Consider the following 24,079-nt stretch of genomic DNA (forward strand, 5'->3'; position numbering starts at 1 on the left):
TCCAAAAGGACAAGGCCATCGGACATATGGGAATAGCACCACTTGCAGGTTCCCCTCCAAGCCACACGCCTTGATAACTTTGATAACTCAGCAACAGGGAAGGAATGGGATATAGTTCTAAGTTTAAAAACCTGAAACAGGTTGGCAGCTTTATCCGCCATAAAGTGCAGGACTTAGAGTACAAAAACTTAGAGGCGAGTGGCCCCTGATTCGCCTGCCCCTCTGAACAGCACTATGGGTGTGTCTACACCACCGCGGAGGTTTCAGAATGAGGCTAATCATTACCTTCTATCAGGGATGGGCAATAAATGCTAATCTTGCTCATTATGCCGCATCCCATAAAGCAGAGGTTGTCAAACTCTGGTCCGCCAAGGGTCTCCAGGCAGTCTGCAAAGTTGGCGGCTGCTACATGAACGGAAAGCATTGGTTCGAACGCTCAAAGCTGAAAAAGAATTAGGTAACTCAAATGGGCCAATAACAGCAAGACCTCTTGGAGCACGGACTGTTATCAGCATTTAGTGCTCTGAGAGTACTTGCTCTGATCAGCACGTTTGATTTGTTTCATCTCGCTGTTGCTGGGCAGAAACGACTGCGGCCAACAGTGAAACCAAGGTCAGGCAGGAGCCGGCAGAGGACAAATCGGCCAGACGCTGGGTGTCGGTGGCGAGGAGATGCTGCGTGAGGCCTACAGGTGGCAGCGAGTGCTCAGGAAAGGAGTGGTGGGTTTCGGGCCTCAGTAAATGAGCAGTGGGGGTTTGAGCCTCATGAAAGGAGGACGAAAAGAGTTTGGGCATTGGGAAGGACCAGGTGGGGGGGCTGTTCAGGCTTTGTGAAAGGAGCAGAGGTGGGTTCAAGCCTCAGGAAAGCAGTGGTGGGGGGTCCAGGCCTTGAAAGTAGCGGAGTGGGGGGGGTTTCAGTCCTCAGAAAGGAGCGAGATGGGGCTCGAGCCTTGGAAAGGGGATGTTAGCCTTTGCAAATGATTGGTGGCGGTCGGACCTTGTGAAAGGAGCAGTAGGGAAGGGGGGCTTCAGCCTTCTGGAAAGGAGAGTGTGTGGGGTTCGGACCTCTAGAAAAGGAGTAGTTTGGGACTTTTGAAAACAGCAATGGTGGGGGGGGGGGGGGGGGTGGTGTGGTGGTTCGGGCCTCGTGAAAGGAGAAGGGTGGGGTCCGGGCCTTGGAAAGAGGTGAAATGTGTGTTTGTGTGAGAGAAAGGTAAGTGAGAGTTGTGTTTGTGTGTGAGGGAGAGAGAGGTGGATGTGTCTAATATGAGAATCAGCTATCAAGCATCATTCCTCCCATTTAAAAATTACAAAAGATTTGGGTATTTCTTTAATGAGAGAAATTTTTAATTATTGCTGTGTTACCCACTCCTAAAATGGGCCTGACCTCCAGGGATTAATGGTAAGAGGCAATGGGAGGCTGGCTTGGCCAGGCGGTAATGTGAGAGGGCCATGTAGCTGGTGAATGTATTTGTGATTGTGAGCCTCTTTCTAATTCATAATATGTACATAAATATAGCTAGAAAAGATTTGTTTGCATTTGAGTTCTGTGTTTGCACCTATTTTGCAGCAAAAAAAAGGGGCGTCGACATTATGAGAATGTTTGGGAAAACTCAATGATCTTGGGAGATCACTTGGGGTTCTTTGGCTTGAAAGTCTTGGAAACCCGACCAGAAAGGAATTTTTCAAAATACCTCAAAATTTAGGAAGCATTAAAGCAGCAATTTAGAATATTCAAAGTGGAATAATAATTAATAAATAATGGTCAGATCTGAAGATTTGAAGGGGTGTAATAATCTCTGCTCTTATTTTATATAAAATTATTCTTTGAACAAGAATGTCACAGTCTGAATTGCTTGTCTGTCACAATGCTGTAGCTCCGAAGTTTTGATGATTCTTTTGGGGAGTTGCCTGAGCTGTCTGTTGCCGGCCTAAACGTTGACCTCCAGAAAATCATAGAAGCAGATGCAAAAACGAAGGTAAAAGGCAGACAAGAGACGGAATCCCAGAACCTGAGAAAATGCAGGCAATGTTGAAAATATGTTGGCCTTTCCGGTGGGTGGAGGGGCGGGACGGCAGGCGCAAAGGTGTTGCAATGAGTAGTAAGTCACTCCTAAAGGTCGCTAGAACATTCAGAGTCTCCAATTCCCTCAAGAATCCATAACGTAACTGTCCCTTGTTTCATTTTCCTTTGCTTAATATTATTTTTGAAGATTAAACTTTAATCTGATTGTGCAACATTTCCATGATCTGATTATCACTTAATGAGGCCTTCCATTTTTAATGCTTGATCTTGGCTACAAGTTCTAAACATGGTACAATGGATGTAATTTAGTTTAACTCCAGATTCTGCTGTGAAAAATACTTCCAGATATTGCACACATTTATTGCAAAAATACACATAAAATTTTCTCATTTTATGCACAGAAGCCAAAAAGGATGCTGGACAAAATATGCATTCATTGCTCTCCTGACACGAGTGCAGAAGTCTGTTTTATGTTGGCAAGAAAATTTTGGGAAGTAGGCATACACGTTAGATTGATGACCAGACTTAATGAGGTAATGTATGGAAATCACTTGACATTCTGAACGCAGGGCGCTAACAGTAATAGATAAATGGAGACATTGCATTTTAAACTCTAGGACAGTTTTTTAATTTTTAATATCTGCTTATAAGATGTGGCTGATGGCTACAAAATTTGTTTGCTGCAACAGGTTGTCACCAGATAATAATCATAAAGTGGGCTTTTCCGGTCCTTCCAGCTAATGGGATCTTCCGGTCCTGCCAAAGTCAACCCCCGCTTTAGGTTCCCCAGCAGCATATGGGCACGACATGCAAATTGCCATTGACTGGAAGATCCTCAGAAGTGCACAAGTGTTAGGAAAACAAAGGTAGTTTTATGGGATTCATATTTGTATTGGTAAATATTAGAAATAAGGTGTAGTTTTAAGTGGGTTTAATTTAATGTTTCTGTGCCTGGACAAGTAAAACCTATAATTAGATTCATGCTAGACAAAGGTGTTTGTATGTGTGGGGGTTTGGTTTCAATTGCAACTGTGATTCTGTTGTGCTTAGAGAGGGTCATAGTGTGAAGAATAAATAGGCCAACAGAGGTATGTGGATATTGCTTCGCAACTGGAGACCCTTGTAAGATTTAAAAAAGCGTTTAAACTTTTAGCTTTGGCTGGATATATTGCAGTTGGAGGCAGGACATTGGGGAGTGAACATCTCTCAACTCTGCCAAGAGAAGCTGGACAGGATAAGGGAGTTGCAAGACTTCCTAAGGAACAAAATAGATAACCAGGGAATTAGAACTGAAAGAATGTACAAGGCAATTGGAGTTAAGAGAACAGAGACCATGATATTAATCAGAAGAATTCAAGGAAGAGTAAACAAAGTGTTTTGAGTTAAGAGACACAATTTCACTGACCAGATATAAAGTGGGACAGCAGACTTCAAAAATAAATGAACCATTTGATGCTATTTTAATAAGTCTCTGGGAATCGAGAGATAAAGCAATTGTGAAAAGTCCTAAACGGGCTGGTATAAAATCCTGGACTGGATTTGTTGTTAAAAGTAAAGCGGAAGTTTTGTTTAAAAGTGTCAATTGGAAAACGTGGACTGGATTTCGGAATGAAAATCGCTAAGGGAAAGCATTATTGTGAGAAAAGATTTAAAGCGTGTTTTTGAGAGTGGAGTTTGGAAACTCTCATGTGATAATCTGGGGGGATTTGGAGGAGAAATCCACAAGCACTAATCTGGGTTCAGAGTGGTGTACGTCTTGTGTGTTAATGAGACAATTGTAGCCTAAGATGTACTTTGTAATCCATATTAATTTTAAAATTTGTGTGTAATTGTTAAACTAAGGGGAGTAAAAGGATGTTTATCATAATACAATTTTTTTCACGTTTAATGAATGTTTAATGTTGTTTGAACTAATTTGTTTTTAAAATTCCAATTAAGGGGCAATTTAACGTGGTCAATCTATCAAAACCTCCACTCCGAGTAAGACTTGAACACATGAGCAGTACTGTCAGATTTTTAGTTCATTTTTTACTTGTGCACAAGGGGAGAATGCCTAGACAAACGCTAGGCCAGCAACTCTGAATCACCAGTAGTTATAACATATTTATACGCTTGGGTAAACAAGTTCCATAGATTCACGTGTAATGGTTCCTCTTGAATATGATTTTGTAGAGTTCACTATGTGTTCTACATTCCCTCTTAACATCGTTATTCTCATCTGATTAGTTTATTGTCTAGTATCCCCCTTAATATTGTTATTCATATCTGATTAGCTTATTGTCTGGTATCCCCCTTAACATTGTTATTCTCATCTGATTAGCTTATTGTCTGGTATTGGTTGTCACGTCCCCATTGTGGTTCAACCTGAAGCCAAGGATACAGATGGCCTCAGTTGCTGCAGGACTATTGTCGCAATATGTGGTTTCAACTGCCAATGGTTTATGAAGTAAGCTTTAACCCGAAGTTGACCGGATACAATGCCCCAGCAAACTTTGCAATCTATAGTTGTTCTTTTCTATATTTCCACAAATCCACCTACCCTGCACATCTTTGGGTTGTGATGTTGAGACCTATGCAGTGCAGAAACGGGGAGAATGTGCAACCTCCACACGGATAGTAACCCAGTGGCTAGGGTCGCACTGTGCCGCCCCTTGTTAGAACTAATTAGCGGTCCTGTGACTCTTCCTCCGCTTTTGAGCCAGGGTTCCATTCTGGGATCTTCCTGTCCAGTTACAACATTAATTGGGTTCGTAACAAAAAGGAGTACATTCAGCCCATCCTTTCTATGCTGACTGTTCACCAGGGCAGTCCAAAGCAGTCCCAATATCATAATCTGTCACCATTGACCAGCCTTTTTTATAGTTTGCTGCTCGTATGCCTTACCCTTAGAATTTCCAACGTTTGCCTCAATTTCTCCATATGGCAAGGTAATTTGTGAAACTCCGCATAAAGACCTTCCTCCTAACATCTTACCTCAGTCTCTTACTGCCTATTTCAAATTGCATACTTCCCTTCACTAATCTCCCCTTCCCCACAACCAGGGAAATATTCTTCCCCTGTTCACTCTATAAACCCCTTCATTGGGTTGGATAGAGGGGCTGGATAGAGGGCCAACCATAGGTGGAGATTGACAAAGATGTTGTGGGCAAAAAGACAAAGGGGATGTAAATGGTGGTGATAATGACTGGAAGGGTGCTGATAGTGGCATGTTAAGAAATCAGAATGTGTTAATGGCAGAACAAAGGTGAGCAATGTGTCAATGGGGAACAGGGAAACAGATGGCCCCGGGAGGGGAGGCGATGGTGAGGGGCAAACAGATCGATGGAAGAAATTAAAATAAATTGATAAAAATGGGGTGAAGGTGGGGGAGAGAGTTCACAGTCTGAACTTGTTGCATTCATGTTAAGTCCAGAAGGCTGTAACGTGCCGAACCTGATGGGATGCTGTTCCTCCAGTTTGTGTTGAGCTTCGCTGGAGCATTGCGGCAGGCCAAGGACGGATATGTGGACGTGAGGGCAGGGTGGTGTTGGAATGGCAACAGGAAGGTCTGGGTCCTGCTTGCAGACGGACCAACGGTGTTCTGCTAAAACGGCCACCCAGTCTGCGTTTAGTCTTGCCAATGTAGAGTAGATCATATGGGCATTTTCTGTTTTTGTTGTAGCTTGTATATTGGTCTGGTCCCTCTGCAGGGAAGATTTTGAGGTGAACGCATTATATGTATGTTAAAAAGGGCAGCACGGCAGCATTGTGGATAGCACAATTGCTTCACAGCTCCAGGGTCCCAGGTTCGATTCCGGCTTGGGTCACTGTCTGTGCGGAGTCTGCACGTTCTCCCCGTGTCTGCGTGGGTTTCCTCCAGGCGCTCCGGTTTCCTCCCACAGTCCAAAGATGTGCAGGTTAGGTGGATTGGCCATGATAAATTGCCCTTAGTGTCCAAAATTGCCCTTAGTGTTGGGTGGGGTTACTGGGGGTAGGGTGCTCTTTCCAAGAGCCGGTGCAGACTCGATGGGCCGAATGGCCTCCTGTACTGTAAATTCTATGAAAATTACTTTAAAAACTATGATCAAATCTCTTCTTAGCTTTGCCTGCTTCACTGTAAATTGTCCAGGTATTTCAGTTCTCTCCTCATAATTCTATCTTCCCATCCTGATCAGTCCATATGAGAAACTGTCAGCAGTTTTAAACGTACTTTCAATAATAGCACAGCCCCAAGTACACACACTACACTATCTAAATAATGCTTTGTACAAATCTACCAAAATCTCTTTGTTCTTGAACTCCCAATTCTCTATTTAGAAAACCCGAATGGCTATTTGCCACTGTAGCTTTTCAGCCATGGTCTTTTTCTTTATATAAATGTAGAGTACCTAATTCATTTTTTCCAATTAAGGGGCAATTTAGCTTGGCCAATCCACCTACCTTGCACATCTTTGGGTTGTGGGGGTGAAACGCACGCAAATATGGGGAGAATGTGCAAACTCCACATGGTCAGTGACCCAAAGCCGGGATCGAACCTGGGACCTTGGTGGCGTGAGGCAGCAGTGCTAACCACTGCGCCACCGTGCTGCCCTTTCAGCCATGATCAAATGGCTAAGTTCCTGACATTTTTTTTCTGAATAACATTTTTAGAATTATTTTCGCTCTCCCAAGTACATCTTTATTTGATTTATGACCAGTATGGGGAATTTTTAGCGTACGTCTTAGCGTCCAGTTTTCAAAGGCCTCGATTTTCTTCTGCAGATCTTTACTTATTGCCCAGGAAAGTGGATGCAATGTCGCTTCTTGTGTGTTTTTTCTTGTTATAAGCTTGAGTTTTCTTGTTGACACTTCCTTCATCTTCACAAAATTCCTTCTGGCTGCCTCTATCCTTCTCCTAACTCCTGCATCACATCTGACAGCTTCTGTTACCATTTGTCCTAAATAGACAATCTTACCTACTTGTTTGCATAGTTTGCATAATCCCACAGTTTTCCACATCGAATTGCATGTTCTGCCTTCTGATTACCCATCCTGTTAACTTGTCTAAAATGCTGTTTGCGGAAATCCCTACTATTGTGTTATCACTAAATGTTTAGCAGGGGATAATTGGGCCAGTGTGTGCAGAGGTGGCTCAATCCTCTTAAATGCATAAATTCTATTCTTATTGTTATTTAATACTTCGATTTTATGAAGTATTGTAAAGTTGGCCTCAGCGTAGAACATGTACTACTTTACAGACAGAGAAGCAGGAAGAGGCAAACCTCAGGTGTTACAGTGCCACTGCTGGCAGTGAGGTGTAATTACAATGTGATAAGCTGACGGGCAGTTTCCATTATAAGAAGATGTGCTGCAGGATTTTCTGGACCCTCCATGACGAGTTTTTCCATTGTGGCTGTGGTAAGCCATTGGCCGTCAAAGGGATCTTCCAGTGCCCCCAAAGACTATGTGCTGTTGCATGGCTCGCCTGCCCCGCTGCCAGGCAGCCCACCGTGGGGGTTTGATTTTGGCAGGACCAGAAGACTCGACCAGCGGGAAGGGCCGGAAAATGACACCCATGATTTTTATAATGGCAACTCTTGACAAATCAGTGTGACAACAAATGAGAGCAAATGAGACAACAAATCAGTTTGTTCCTGCATATAGAACGAATCAGCAGACATAAGATTTTAAATATATTACAGATAGATCGAGAGACCAATTGACGACATGGCTTCGTCATTTCCAAACTTTCTCCTATTTGGTTAGAACCCATTAACCTTAATCCTTTGTTTTGTGTCCATTAATCAACTTTCAATCCTCTATGCTAATTTCCCTTCAACCTTTTTGTAAGAATATTGAATATAAATATACCATTGATATTATAATAAATAATAAACCAATGAAGGTAAATTCTCTATATTAGAATTTGAAAAAATATTGTAGACGATTTAAAGCAAAAGCAACATGTTGACCAGAATATGCCACTAGGTGACAGTGTTTAGACAAAATATAAACTACTGGTGCAAAACACATTTTGGATCACTGCTTTCCCTGTTATACTAAAGTTACCTACTTATCAATATAATCTAGCCAATTGATTGCAGAAATGTTATGATTTTAATTTGATAATTACCTTTGTGACATGGGAATTTTCCACCTTAATTTTATTATCTGATGTTTGAGCACTCAGTATTGAATCATCACAAGATCACTTTCAACTCCCTAAATATTAGAGCCATTCTTTGGATCCCAGTAGTGGCAATAACCTATTAATTTGATCAGCTCAGCTACAGGCCATTCAGTCTTTTTTCTCTCTAGCTTGCATGCTGAGGTTTGTCACTTTACAGCTCGACAGTTCATAGAACCATAGAATCCATAACAGTGCAGAAGGAGGCCTTTCATACAGTGCAGAAGGAGGCCATTTGGCCCACCGAGTCTGCACTGACCCTCTTAAAGAGCACCCTAAACAGGCTTTTGCCCTATCCTCGTGATCCTGTAACCCCACCTAACCTGCACATCCCATGACACATGAGGGGCCAATTTAGCATGCCAATCCACCTAACCCACACCTCTTTGGACTGTGGGACGATCCGGACACCCATGCAGACATGGCTAGAACGTGGAAACTCCACACAGACAGCCACCCAAAGCCGGAATCGAATCCGGGTCCCTGGCGCTGTGCTAACCACTGTGACGTCAGGAAGCACGTAATGCAATGTCATCAGTTCTTGGAAAAAGCACTCTCCACAGTGACGTGGATGATACAATGAAAGTAATTCAGGTTTCTTTGGAAGGATGAGGGCATTGCCCTCATCTATACTTCTGCAACTTTTTAAATGTGCACTCACACTAATAATAAGGGAAATAAAATAACCTCCTGGTTATTTTAAGTATTTTGTTGGTAAAGATTGAGATTTTTGATTCCCAGGTATGTGATTTCCTTTCAAGTTCTTCATGCAGGAAGTTCTTCATGCAAGAATTACTGATGTAGTGCAAATGCATGAAGTACACATACATTATTATAATTTCAGGATTCTGTAGGATGGTGGGTAAAGTTTGTTTTCAAAGACAGCTTTTTGTTGTAACTTAAGCATCTTCACCGCACTACTTGGAGGATGTGTACTAACATTAGCTCAAGTCTTAAAAATCTGGCCTTGCGTTTTAATCCTGTTTAGGAAACAGTTGCAGCTGAGAGTCTTGAAAAGGGAAGGATATTTGTTCTACAACCAGAGAGTGAAACAGCTCTAAAGGTAATAACAGCAATCTCTTTCATTTTTTAAATCGCATCCTTAAATTTACAAAGCCAGTGCGTAAAGTGGACAGGGCAAACCCTTAATCCATCCCATTGCTTGCTCCAAAAACAAGTTCAAATTCAAATTGAACCCAATTCATGCTCTCCACAAAGGAGACACACGTGATCCAAGCTGACAAGAAAAGGCTTTACACCTCATCTTGGGCTTGATCTTAGCCAAAAAACTGAGACGCAGTAAGAACAGAAATCTAAAGAAAGTTGTCCTATCAGCAGAATTCAATGAATGTGTGTAGGCACAATGCAAAGGATTGGAAGGCCTGGAAACCTAAATTGTATTGTTGCCTCCATCACTTACACTGTGCACATTTATAGTGTGCAACCGGCAATTGCCACTAACCAGTTACCATCACCATAAAAATCAATGAGAAAGCCATTTGGCTATGTTAGGAAGACTCAGCTGTTCAGTAATCTCTTTGCAAGTTGTTAATGTGTGCTTACCTTAATTTCGCGATACTCTGTATTTACCAGTTTCTAAGCTCCACTGATTTCAGGCAAACAGGTCTTTCAGCAGCTCTTCAATAAACTCTTTGCACCTTATTAAGCTTTTATTATTATTGTCTGTTTATTTTTGAGCCCGTTAATCATAGAACCCCTACAAGCAGGAGGAGGCCAGTCAGCCCATCACGTCTGCGCTGACCCTCTGATAAAGCACACTACCTAGGCCCACAACCCCACTCAACCAGCTCTATCCCCTGTAACTTAATCTGCAGATCACTGGATACTAAGGGGCAATTTAGCATGGCCAATCCACCTAACCTGCGCATCTTTGGAAGTTTATCAGCTTCCATTATGAAGCAACTTACTAGGGTTTTACAAACGTAAAATCGCGTGGACACCAACTCACCTGCAAGACTATTATGATATTCCGATGTTGTCCTGCCTCAATTTACAGTTGGTGATCTTTAGATTGGTACTGAGTTTAGAACAGCCTCCGAGTGTTTTATTATGTGGCCGATTTTGACTTTAGGGTGGCTGACTGGGTGAGTGAGCTGGTCGGCAACCCATTCCATTGACATTTGGGCCTCTCATGGCCTGAAATTTGTCGGCCCCAGCCCCACTTAGACTTGCTGGATGAGCTTCAGATGCCAACTAGAACGTGATCCGCCATGCCAGGATTGGCAAAGCAAATTAGGTGCTGTACTACTACCAAGGTGCACAGTATTAGTGATAGAGATTGTAATATATAAGTCGTGGCGAGTTGGGGTACAGGTACAATTGCCGATGGTATGGGACATCCTCAAGGATGACAGTGGTCCGAGTTATTCTTTTGGGCCCTGGAGGGCCTGGTCCACTGCCATTTCTGACACTGCAGTAGCCTCGCAGTCTCTGACCATTTTCTGGCTATTGGTCCTCTTTACATTAATCGGGATAGATTAGCGGGATCAATTCCCGTACCGGCTGAAGTTATCCATGAAGACCCCGCCTTCTCAACCTTGCCTCTAACCGGAGGTGTGGTAACCCTCCGGTTAAATCACCACCAGTCAGTTCTCAAAAGGGAGAGCAGCCTATGGCCCTCCCGGACTGTGGCAACATTTACAGTTTTCATTACATTAATCAACCCCAATTTCCTGATCCAAAACTGCTAGTTTCAAAGGGGCAGAAACATCAGACTGAAATGTCAACAATGTAGGCAAATTCAAATATTTTCTTGTATATTTATTTAGGTTATTAAGTTAACCTCTCAGAGGTCTAAGAAATATTGTACGCATATATTGGTCATATGGAGAAATGGTCATTGACAGGTTGCAACTAGTGATGTCCTGCAGGAATCTGTACTGAGGACACAGCTTTTCATCATGTTCAGAAATGAATTGGATGAGGAAGTAAAGAGTTGTAGATTTAGGTGTGCTGTATTACAGATTACTAAGTAAGGTAGCACAGTAAATGGTTTGGTTGAGAGTGGGAAGTTGCAATGGGACATTGATAGGTTAAAAGATCAAACAGTGGCAGGTGGAATTCAGTATGGGAATGTGTAAAGTTATCCACCCTGAACCTAAGAAAGATAGATCAGTTTTTAAAAAATATATAAGAATCATAGAACCCCTACAGTGCAGAAGGAGGCCATTTGGACCATCAATTCTGCACCGACCCTTCGAAAGACCACCCTACCTAGGCCCAATCCCCACCTGATCCCTGTATTCCCACCCAACCTTTGGACACTTGCGGGCAATTTAGCATGGCCAATCCACGTAGCCCGCATATCTTTGGACTACGGGAGGAAACTGGTGCACTTGGAGAAAACCAGGGAAGACTCAGGGAAAACTCCACCCAGACAGTAACCCGTGGTCAAAATTGAACCCGGGTCCCTGGTGCTGTGAGGCAGCAATTCTAACCACTGTGCCACCGTGCTGCCCCTCGGAACTGTGGGTGAATATAGATACTTAAGAGTCCAAGTACAGAAATTACTAAAGGAGAGTGGACACTTACATAATTAAGACTTATGAAATGTTAGCCTTTATCTCAATAGGACTGGAATACAAAAGGGTGAAAATTATGTTGCAGTTGTAGAGAGCTCTGGGGCATGATTCTACCATCGCGTGGTGGTGTCCAAGGCGTTGCTTAGTCAGTGACGGCCATGGCTGAGTGCCTCAACAGCATGTCCGAGTCACTGGGGTCGTGTCCCTGACGCAAGCGGACCTTTCAGATTAGCTGTGGAGCATGTCCCAGTCTCAGATGGGCATCGTTGAGGTGGTCCACAGCATGTCCCGGTCCCTGAGAACTGTGTCCCAAATGCAGGTGAACATTGGCGAGGGGATGCAGAGCACAGCCCGCTCACAGAGGGGCATTGCTGAGGGCATCGATACCATGATGCAGACATTGGGGAGCTGCCAGGCATCACCCCCAAGGCATACCACGTGTAAATGCCGGTTCTGACAGTGCACTCAGCAGACAGACCAGAGTCAGACTATGGCATACATTGAGGAGCACCAGAGCTCGGCTCACAGCGGATTGTCATCACCCTCCTGCCTTGAATGCTGACCCACTGACAGTGTAGATACAGGCCCATCACCTGACTGCTTTGCCGGGTTGTGGAGGGCACAGCTAACGCCTTCAGTTGTGCAATCCGCGGCCGCCACGATCAGTGAGGCTTAAATTGACCATCACCACATCACCACTGATTGGGGTCTGTCACGGGGGTGTTTGGAGGGATGGATAGGCAGCAGCTGGGTTTGCATGATCCGGGGACTGGCATGGCGTACCCACGAGAGCTGCAGTCCCTCATTCCCGTCCCCCCGAAACGCAGGAGCGACCCCCCCATCCCTCCTGAGCATTGGGGAAATAGCCCAGGTGTCCCCGGGCTAATTGCCTGATTTCCAAGATGGCTACTCACCTCCTCGGATCCCCACAGCAGCCATTGTGCTAGCTTCATGTATTTAAATAGGTGTACTAAACATGTGTCTGCTCGCTGAGGAGGTGATTAGATAATGGGAGACCATTCACTAGGGTGACCTTCCTGTTAATGGGATGGAGATTGGACTTTATTGGTGATTTTGGTTTCTCGCCACACTGCAGCAGGACCCTGATCTCACCAATGGGAGCCGGCTGGTTAGATCGGAAACTGATCATCACCCGGCGTGGTTCCCGATTTCGGCCTCTCGCTGTCTAAACGGTCCGCTCGTTTTCGCGACCAGCGTAACGTGGCTGGGAGATCGCGCGCATCATCTGTTTTATTTAGAGAAACATTTTCTCTCCTTTTCTGCTTTAACTAATGTTATAAGTGAATTGCAAAAAACACATTCCTGCAGGTGATAGGTAACTGCAGCCAACTTAATGAAGCAGTTCTGTATTAATGGCATTTACCCTCTGTTTGTATATAGGTGTTGCTGTATGACAGAGGAAACGTTTCAACCATAAATAGCATTGAGAAGTTTTTGCAGTGTGTAAAAAGGTCCACGAAACTGGCTCCATCAAGGTAAAGCATTAAGACAAAATACCACTTGATACAAGTATGTCCAATTTGAGTGTGCTACTTTTCGTTGATGCGGTGAAAATGGTTCTATTACAGTGAAGCAAATTCACACAGTGAAGCAGTGAGGCTGTTTTCGTTAGAGAGAAGAAGGTTAAGAGGTGACTTAATAGAGGCATACAAGATGATCAGAGGATTAGATCGGGTGGACAGTGAGAGCCTTTTTCCTCGGATGGTGATGGCTAGCACGAGGGACATAGCTTTAAATTGAGGGGAGATAGATATAGGATAGATGTCAGAGGTAGGTTCTTTACTCGGAGAGTAGTAAGGGCATAGAATGCCCTGCCTGCAACAGTAGTGGGCTCGCCAACATTTATGGCATTTAAATGGTCATTGGATAAACATATGGATGATAAGGGAATAGTGTAGATGGGCTTTAGATTGGTATCACAGGTTGGTGCAACATCGAGGGCCGAAGGGCCTGTACTGCACTGTAATGTTCTATTCTATCTAATATAAAGGCCACGAGAAATGTGCATTAAACGGTGCAGGAGGATTACCTGCATGTCCTGAAATAAGAATTCCTCCATGGGGATAAGTTAGTGAAAAGGTTCTGCCATGTTTTTGGAGATTTCTGATAATTTTTGCATGGAGAGTACATTAAATATGTTACCTTTAAATTAAATCCAGTGTTTATGATCACCGTAGCGATCAGAGGATTGGGAAGAAAAGTTGGGTTTTAAAGTTCTATTTGCAAGATGATGGAGTTTGCTACTTGCGTCTCACATTGAACTGGAGCAACACGAGTCAATTGACTCGTCTCAGATAAGATGGTATTATTTATTTTATTTTAAAAAATGAGACTTCTTACCAGTATTTTTGCTTACTGCTGCAATTGAAGTTGTAGCAAAGCAAGTGTAGTGGATTGGAATTCCCTGGGCAACCTTGTGACTCGGAGGTGAGAGAGAAAGGAATAAACCACGCCCAATTTTTCCCTGGGTGTGTTTGTGAAGACCAAAAAAAGTATTGTGAGGACTCCTGGTGTCACGTGCTAGCGAGTACAGAAATAGGAGAATAGGGCAGAAGGATGCGTGGCTCAAAAGCTGCTGCTGGAGGGAGGGTTTTCAATTCCTGGATCACTGGGACTGTTTCTGGGGAAGGTGGGACATGTACAAGTGGGATGGTCTCCACCTGAACCAGGATAGGTTTTTGCAGGTGGGTTTCCTAGTGCTGTTGAGTTTAAACTAGTTCGGCAGGGGGAGGGGATGCAGACCATTAGTGACACAGCATACTGTATTAAAGGAACTAAGACAGAGGGAGCTCAGCCATGTTTTCAGCCAAGGGAGTAAGTTGAGGCTGGATCGCTTCTCCTTTAATGCTAGGAGTATTATAAGCAAGACTAATGAGTTAAGGGTGTGGATTGACACATGGAATTGTGATATTGTTGCCATCACAGAAACGTGGTTGAGGAAGGGGCAAGGTTGGCAACGTAACATTCTGGAAGGATATTCAGGCGAGACAAGGGAGGATGTAAAAGGGGAGGTGGTGTTGCATTATTAATTCAAGAGTCAATTACTGCAAGGAGGGATGGTATCTTGGAAGGGTTTTCAAATGGAGGCTTTGAGGGAAGAGCTTAGGAATAAAAAGATTGCGGTCACATTGTTGGGGAGTGTATTATAGACCCCCAAACAGTCGGGGGGCAATAGAGGAACAGATATGTAGATAATTCACTGAGATGGGTAAAAAAATATATTTTTTTAAATATTTTTTTAATTAAAGTTTTGCAAAGTTTTTCATAATGAATAGTAATAATCCCAATACAGCAAAATAGAGTGAACATTAACATAGTGCAAAAAGAGAATATAAAATAGCAATTGACTAGACGTGACCCCACGCACCTCAGTCTTCCCACACCCTCCCAACGGAGCACTCACCCCCACTCCCTTACGTGCCGCTGCTGCTGACGTTTTAATTTTCCCTGAGAAGCCATCGGATGGTACACTTGGCAAAATTATTTACACACATAAGTATGCACTGTTCGTGGTGTTGTCGTCCCTTGCTTCTCCCAGACGGAGTTCACTGCCGTTGTCGTCTCGTTCCGCTTCTGCGCACTTCCGTTTCTGCGGCCCTCCCGTCTTCCCCGTTTTCTCTGTTCCTGTGGACGTTAAGTTTGTTAACGTTTCCCTGCCTTCCCCCTCCCCCTCCTTGGCTCTCCTCTATTGTTCCGTCTCTTCCCTCTACCCCCCCTCTCCCCGCTCCTGCCCCCACCCCCCCCTGTGGCTCGCCTTTCCTTCCTCTTAGATTTAGCTGTCTCTCTTTCCCCCCCCCCTCCCCTCTCACCCCTCCCCTCTCACCTCGTCTATCTCTCCCTCTCATGCTTTGGCTACTCTCCCCTGTTTCTTGGCTACCTGGCTATTCTTCTGCTTGTTTGTTGGCCACACACAGGTCTCGGAACAATTGGGTGAATGGCTCCCACGTTCTGTGGAAGCCGTTGTCTGACCCTCGGATGGCGAATTTGATTTTCTCCATTTGGAGAGATTCCGAGAGGTCGGACAGCCTGTCTGCAGCTTTGGGTGGTGCTGCTGACCGCCAGCCGAACAGGATTCTATGGCGGGCGATCAGGGAGGCAAAGGCAAGGGTGTCCGCCCTCCTCCCCAGGAATAGATCTGGCTGGTCTGAAATCCCGAAGACCGCCACTTTCGGGCATGGCTCCACCCTCACCCCCACCACCTTGGACATTGCCTCGAAGAAGGCTGTCCAGTACTCCACATTCTGGGGCAGGACCAGAACATGTGGGCGTGGTTGGCTGGGCCTCCTTGGCACCGCTCACATCTGTCCTCCACCTGTAGGAAGTATGAGTAGGAAGAACCTACTCATACGGGTTCTTGTTAAGTGGGTTCTATGTACCACTTTTAGTTGCGTCAGGCTGAGCCTTGCGCATGTGGAGGTGGAGTTGACCCTATGCAGTGCTTCGTTCAAGAGTCCCCACCCTATTTCGATCCCCAGGTCCTCCTCCCACTTCATTCTTGTTGCGTCCAATATGGTGTCGGCCCCTTCTACCAGTCGGTCATACATGTCACTATAGTTTCCTTCATCTAGTATGCTTGCGTCCAGTAACTCTTCCAGTACTGTCTGGAGATGTGTAAATATAATCATAATAGGGTAATTATTTTAGGGGAGTTCAACTTCCCCAACATTAATTGGGATCGTCATAGTGTAAAAGAGTTTTGGGGGCAGATTTCTTACAAATATATTCAGTAGAGCTTTTTACGTGAATATGTAGAAGGTCCAACAAGAGACCGCATAGTGTTGGATCTAATTCTGGAGAACGAAGCTGGACAGGTGTTTATGGTGGCAGTGGGGGGAGCATTTTAGTGGTAGCAACCACAACACACTACGATTTAATTTTGTTATAGAAAATGAAAAAAGATGGGCCGGGGTGCTCAGGTATCCGGTGAGCGGGCCGTACCGGTGGCAAAGAGTGGCGTGAACCACTCCGGCATCGGGCCGCCCGGAAGGTGCAGAATCCTCCGCACCTATGGGGGCTAGGCTGGCGCTGGAGTGATTGGCGGCGCGCCAACTGGCGCCGAAGGGCCTCCGCCGACCGGCGCGATTTGGCGCATGCGCAGTGGGGTTCCTCCCCGCGCCGGCCATGGCGGAGCTTTACACAGGCCAGCGCAGATGGGAGGAGTGCCCCCACGGTACAGACCCACCCGCAGATCGGTGGGCCCCAATCGCGGGCCAGGACACCGTGGGCCGGAACACCCGCGCCCCCCCCCCCCCCCCGAGGACTCCGCAGGCCACCCTCAGAGCCAGATCCCACCGATATAGACCTTCTGTAATTCACGTCAGTGGGACTGGCCGAAAACGGGAAGCCGCTCGGCCCATCGGGGACCGCAGAATCGCCGGGGGGGGGGGGGGGGGGGGGCCACTTCCAATGGCCCCCGACCGGTGCGGCGCGATCCCCGCCCCCGCCAAAAAATTGGCGCTGGAGAATTCGGTAGTCGGGGTCAGAGCGGCGGGGTGGAATTCACGCCGCTCCCTGGTGATTCTCTGACCCAGCGGGGGGTCGGAGAATCCTGCCAATGGTCTGCAAAAAACAGGTTAGTCCTTTCTTTTTAAAAATAAATTTAGAGTACCCAATTCATTTTTTCCAATTAAGGGGCAATTTAGCGTGGCCAATTCACCTACCCTGCACATCCTTGGGTTGTGGGGACAAAACCCACGCAAACACGGAGAGAATGTGCAACCCCCTCACAGACAGTGATCCAGAACCGGGATCGAACCTGGGACCTAGGCGCCGTGAGGCAGCAGCACTACCCACTGCGCTACCGTGCTGCCCTAGGGTTAGTCCTTTCTTATCGATGAGTCAATGGCACCGAGAGTCCTCCAGCATATGTATCCAGAACCTTGGTGGCCATGGAAAGACGCTTTTCTCAGATCGATAAGGAAGGATTGGGTGTTATTTTTTGGGGGTGAAGAAGCTGCACCCATATGTCTATGGCCAACGTTTCACAAATGTAACAGAACATAAATCCCTGCTGGGCCTTTTCTGTTGGCCCGGGCTCAATATAGCCATTGAGAATCTGGTGAAGCAGTGCTCCTTGTGGCAGGTGAACCAGAAACTCCAACCGTCGACCTCTTTTCACCCATGGGAGTAGCCAGAAAGGCCATGGGTATGGGTGCACGTGGACTTCGCTGGCCCCTTCTTGGGATCAATGTTCCTTTTTATGGTCGACGCCCACTCAAAACTGTTTGAAGTACATTGATTGTCCTCCACGACTTCTCATGTAACAGTAGAAAAACTCCAGCAAAGCTTCTGTACGCGCGGTATACCAGAGGTCCTCGTATTCAATAATAGTACTCCCTTTACCACTGGAGAATTTCGGGCATTAAACACATCCAAACAACGCTGCACCATCCAATCATCTAATGGCCTGACCGAACGGGCAGTTAAAACATTCAAAACCGGAATGATGAAACAGCTTTCTGGTTCCCTGGATATGAAATTAGCCCGGTTCCTTTTGGATTGTAGAACCACATTGTACATGATGACGGGGTTCACATCAGCAGAATTGTTAATGGGTCAACGACAGCACCCCAGGTTCAGCCTGCTGTTTTCTAACTTGGGAGAAGGTGGAGTCAAAGCAGGAAACCGCAAAATAGAAACTCTTAACACTAGAAGACCCCCCAAAAATCTTCAGAACAGGAGATGCTGTCTCTGTTCGAAACTTTAAAGGTGGCTCCCAATGGATCCCAGGAGTTGTGCTGGAAAAAACTGGTCCCGTTTCTTATGAAGTAATAGTCCAAGGGAAGGCCGTGAGAAACACCTGAACCCCTTAGAAGCAGGGAACCCACTCCAGCGAAGATGATTTCAGCAGAGATGATGTCCTTGATGCCCACTGCGCCTACCTCTGGCAAGGGGACCCAGTCTGTGGTGGACCCGAGAGTCATTCCCCCCGACTATGAAGTTTCGGAGTCCAAAATGGAGATTGACCAGATTGATCCTCCACCAGAAGATGAGCACCCATCAGTGGATCCTTTGTCGCAACAAGGAAGCGACGATCCCAGTCCGCTTCACCCCCTCCCTTAATCTGGCTCCACCTGCCGCCGACTTGAGGCCTCGTGCCAAGTGACAAAAGAGGCCCCTCCACCGCCGGAATGAACATAGAGTGCAGAAGGAGGCTACTCGGCCCATCGAGTCTGCACCGACCCACTTAAGCCCTCACTTCCACCCTATCCCCATAACCCAATAACCCCTCCTAACCTTTTTGGACACTAAGGGTAATTTATCATGGCCAATCCACCTAACCTGCACGTCTTTGGACTGTGGGAGGAAACCGGAGCACCCGGAGGAAACCCACGCAGACACGGGGAGAACACAGACTCCGCACAGACAGTGACCCAGCAGGGAATCGAACCTGGGACCCTGGCGCTGTGAAGCCACAGTGCTATCCACTTGTGCTACCGTGCTGCCCAATGAGGGATTGATTCTGGCTTGAGGGGGAGGAATGCGATAACTGTACAGATAAAAGTCACACCCAGACCGGCAGTTCACAATACTCCTCAGCTGGGTTGTTTGTTTTGTGTGCCGCGGTAGCGGCTTTATTTTCATTTTATGATAAACCAGTTCAGCCTCCTATAATTATTATAATTAGCATAATGTCTTTCTGGCTTTTTTTGTTGAAAGCTTTGCCAACACTATTGTTACCAGACTCCAGTTTTAGTGCATTCGCCGAACGTACCATAGCAACTGCTATAATGAGCCATAAGTTTGAGATAAAAAATGTTTGAAAGCAAACGAGGAAATAAAAAGTGTCATCAGGATACAATTGCATGGATTTCAGTAAACAAATGTTGATTACCACTGTATCAGGGACAGCACAATTGGAATAGTTTCTTACTCTGCCTCACTTTGGATGCACGTTATGTTTAGATATAAGATTTGATGAGAATTGAGCCTGAGTTCAGTCTGAGATTTGAATTTCAAACGTGAATGTATGATTCTGTCCAAACAACTCCAAAGCTATCATTGAGGAATACTCCTAAGTGCATACATCCCCGGAAATACTGTTTCGGGAAGCCGCCTACCTAATTGTAGTGTTGACCATTGGGACTCGGAAAAGTTGTGAAAATTCATGCACCAGACAAACAATCTGTATTATTGGTAGCAGAGAGTGGAATTTAAAGCCTCACCCTTTGGAGATTAGGTTCCGAGGTGGAGGGGAGGCCGACTGATCAGGTAGGGGTGGGGACCTTCTTGCCTGGAGGCCAACTGTGCCCCTTACAGACCTCATCCCAGCACTGCTAGTATTCACTCAGTGGCATGTGGGGAGCCAAAAATCAAGGGGGAGGGCGTTCCTCCTTCACAGGCATTTGGTACCTGACTGAGGGACCCCATTGAGTGCTGGCCATGCATCACCCCCTGTCCTTTCCTTTCTAACCTCTTGCCCCCTCTCCCCCCTTTCAACACCTCCCCTCTCCCTGCAACCCTCATCCTGCCCTTGCCTACCTTTCTCCAGGGGCCTAAGGATAGTCCCTGGTGAAAGCCCAATTGCATTACTTGCAACAGTCATATCTCCCGATAATGGAGAGCTTGCGGCCTTCAATCGGCTGGCAGCTTTCACAGGCAGGGTTTATGCCTTTCTGGGGAAGTCCTTGAATTCAATGTCCCCTGTGGAGTTTGGAGCACTGGCAGCAGGATTCCTGCTGACATGTGGGGATTTAATTCCATCAGGGAATCAGGTTGGTGGGGGAATTCAGGTTCGGGGGGGGGGGGGGCATCACCAACTTTGGTGGTGTCATTGGACACCCCCTCCCGTTTAATTCCACCCAGAGGCCAGGATTTTCAGGAAGGTCCAGAAATTCCCACCCAAAGTCTTTTAAAAAAAAAAAAAAAAAAAAATTTATTAAGGTATTTGAAATTTTTTAAAACCGTAACAATGACATCAACATGGTTAAATAAACATTTCCCCCCCAGCCCAATCTTCACCGGAGGTCAGCACGGTAGCATGGTGGTTAACACAATTGCTTCACAGCTCCAGGGTCCCAGGTTTGATTCCCGGCTTGGTTCGCTGTCTGTGTACGGAGTCTGCACATTCTCCCCGAGTGTGCGTGGGTTTATGCTCTGGTTTCCTCCCACAGTCCAAAGATGTGCAGGTTAGGTGGATTGCTCATGCTAAATTGCCCATAGTGTCCAAAATTGCCCTTAGGGTTGGGTTGGGTTACTGGGTTATGGGGATAGGGTGGAGGTGTGGGCTTGGGTAGGGTGCTGTTTCCAAGAGCTGGTGCAGACTCGATGGGCCGAATGGCCTCCTTCTGCACTGTAAATTCTATGAAATTCACCTAACATTGACCCTCTTACGGCAAACTTTATTTTCTCAAGACTGAGAAACCCAGGTCTCTACACGCAGGGACTTCGAGTCCTCCACATTGATAAGATCTGTCTCCGGGCTACCAGGGAGGCAAAGGCCAGGACGTCGGCCTCTTTCGCCCACTGAACTCCCGGATCTTCCGACACTCCAAAGATCGCTACCTCCGGACTCGGCACCACCTGTGTTTTTAGCATCGTGGACATTGCCTTAGCAAAACCCTGCCAAAACCCTCGAAGCTTCGGACATGCCCAAAACATGTGGACATGATTTGCTGGGCTTCCCGCGCACCTTGCACACCTATCCTCTACCCCGAAAAACTTGCTCATCCCTAGCCACTGTCATGTGTGCCCGGTGGACTACCTTAAATTGTATCAGGCTAAGCCTGGCGCACGATGAGGAGGTATTAACCCTGCTTAGGGCATCCGCCCATAGACCCGCCTCTATCTCTCCTCCTAGCTCGTCCTATTCCCACCCAAAGTCAATGGACCTTTTGCAGATCCGTCACATTTTCCGTCTCGCCTGCGACAATTCCCGCCACGGGCGTGACTGGAAAGCCCCGGTCATATTGTTTAGTCTTTGGTTTGATTTGTACAGTAGTTTCATGAATATGTTATTCACAGAAAATATTGTTTTGATTGTTCTGCTTTTCAAACAAGCAGGTGCTCACCAAAGAAACCACTTTCTTCCAAGAGGCGGTCAAAAATACCACGGCAGTATCATGCACTCCGAAAGTATTGAGGATGGTGCTCAGCCTACCGGTAACTCTGCAACTGTGAACATGATCAGGATATGAAAATTGTTAATATTTGCATTTTTTGGTAATATCTTGTGGCCTTGTTTTCATGCCTATAAATGGTATAATTAAAGGAGAAGTTAATGGAAACAGTGGCAACATCCTAAATGTTATAAGTACTGACCTTTATCATCACTTCTTTTCTCGCAAATTTTGTGTTGTAAGTTCAGACTCTCCCAAAAACATTATATGCGAAAAGCTCTATCCTGGTGACCCTTGAACATCGAACATGTTCAGTGCTGACTTGACAGTATGTTTCAAACAATTGTGATAATTTATTTCTTTTCTCAGAATTCTACTGATAATTTATTGTCACAAGTAGGCTTCAATGAAGTTACTGTGAAAAGCCCCTAGTCGCCACAATCCGGCGCCTGTTCGGGGAGGCGGTATGGGATATTATATACAACAGTGTTTTTCAAAGTGGGGGTCGCGATCCGCGGGTGGGTCGCTGGATGATGTAAAATAGGTCGCCAATAGGTCTCCAAAATGATCCCTGGGGATTGCCTGAGCTTTTTCCAATTTTCTTTAAATTTATTTCCTGCAGATACTCCTTCTGCACAATGTTAGTTTCCAGCAGTGCTTCGCGCTCTTTTTTTTTTCCAGGCCTGCACCCCCACCCAAAAACAAGTGACTGCCAACTGGAATATCTATCCACAAGTACCGCAGTCAGTAACTCATAGCAGAGTATTCCTTTACACTAGATCTAGCTCTAGCAGATAATTCCTGTGTCTCCTGTGGGGTTCTCTCCATCTTTCAATTGTTCCATTTTCACAAAGTTGATTTATGGTTGCCCCACTCTGGGGCAATGGGTATATATTTGGGAACTCCAACCATCCCAGTCAGGGGGGAAATACATCTGTTCAAGTGCAGATCATGGGAAACACAGAGTCAACGATCATACAAAGAGACCAACTTCAGGTTAACGTTCTGAATCGGATGCATGATTATTGTCTGCCATTGTTACCATTGTCAATTAATCTTGAATTTCAGTTATCATTAACGTTGTCAGTGTTGGTTCAATTTATGTGACAGTTAATCTCGTTGATGTCTGTTGAATTTCAGTTACTCTTAACCTTGTCAATCAGATCTATGTTTAAAGTTATGCTGTGTTTACATAAGGGGTTTGATGTTTATTCAAAATGAGGAGCTACTGTCCGCTCACTTTCCAGGATCAGTCGCTCTCTCAGTGAGGCTGACTTTGCGATCAGTGGTGAGTCTCCTTCCTTCCCATCAGCGCAAAATCCAGGCGTGTTTCCAACAATTGTCTCATTCCCTCTTCAAATACCTCAGGAGTCAGCGATCAAAAGTCTTGCTCACTGATCTGCGCAGAGATTTTTGTCACAAGTTATTTAGATCTCCAAATAACAACAAAAATAGAAAATATATCTTCATTTACAATTTTTTACATTTAATAATACAGAAGTGCCAACAATGAACGTGATGGTTTAAAAAGTTAACTGAAAATGATATGAAATGAAAATCGCTTATTGTCACAAGTAAGCTTTAAATGAAGTTACTGTGAAAAGCCCCTAGTCGCCACATTCCGGCGCCTGTTCAGGGAGGCTGGTACGGGAATTGAACCGTGCTGCTGGCCTGCCTCGGTCTGCTTTCAAAGCCAGCGATTTAGCCCTGTGCTAAACCAATACCTGGTAACTGTGGAGAATCTATTGTCTATTGAATCTATAACATGGCGTGGGTTGTGAGAGGTGGCTATTTTGTAAAAATGGGTCGCCAGAAAAAAAGTTTGAAAAACACTGATATACAGGATACTAACGTCTGATGTGAAATTTTTAGAATATTATTATAATACTTCAATATTTTACATTCCTCTGTCAAGACGTTTATTAAATAATTATTAAAAAGTTTACTGAGTAGCAATTTATTTTTCTCTTGTTAATTTTCTCTTCTCTCCCCTGAAGGCATCATCAGCTCTTTGCTGGGTACAGTTTCACAGTGGCCATTTTGCATGTATGAACCTAGGTCAGTCATTTTCAAATTCAGGGTCGTGACCTGCAGGCGGGTGTCGGGAGGGTCGCGGGGTCATCGGTCGGGGCGTGACCGATCGCGGGAAGAAGTGCTCAACGGCCGCAACCGGCTTTTAAAAATGCAGGCCACGACCGGCTTTCAGAGTGCCAGCTGTCTACTGCATGAGTGCTCCCTCAGCCGTTCGCAGGCCAAGAGCCCAGCAAGGCAGACCGCCTCCTACTGAC

General features: G+C 45.6%; 1 protein-coding gene across 3 annotated transcripts in view; it reads left to right on the forward strand.

The window, feature by feature from the left end:
* The window catches only part of LOC140426573 (eIF-2-alpha kinase GCN2-like), a 130,208-nt gene extending 106,477 nt beyond the window's left edge, over window positions 1–23,731 (forward strand). The window contains exons 21-25 of one of the 3 annotated variants that reach the window (XR_011948234.1): window positions 1,877–1,978; window positions 2,427–2,558; window positions 4,346–4,471; window positions 9,159–9,233; window positions 13,114–13,150. Coding sequence is in view for 2 of the 3 variants with exons in the window: in XM_072511509.1 (XP_072367610.1) it covers window positions 1,877–1,978; window positions 2,427–2,558; window positions 9,159–9,233; window positions 13,114–13,208; window positions 21,733–21,814 (486 nt within the window). In the remaining variant the exon portion in view is untranslated. Of the gene's footprint in view, window positions 1–1,876; window positions 1,979–2,426; window positions 2,559–4,345; window positions 4,472–9,158; window positions 9,234–13,113; window positions 13,209–21,732 lie in introns of those variants that run through there. The other 2 variants (XM_072511509.1, XM_072511511.1) reach the window with 2 other exon arrangements.
* The last annotated feature ends 348 nt before the right edge of the window (window positions 23,732–24,079 follow it).

Source organism: Scyliorhinus torazame, chromosome 7 (assembly GCF_047496885.1).
Source record: "Scyliorhinus torazame isolate Kashiwa2021f chromosome 7, sScyTor2.1, whole genome shotgun sequence".
NCBI lineage: Eukaryota > Metazoa > Chordata > Chondrichthyes > Carcharhiniformes > Scyliorhinidae > Scyliorhinus > Scyliorhinus torazame.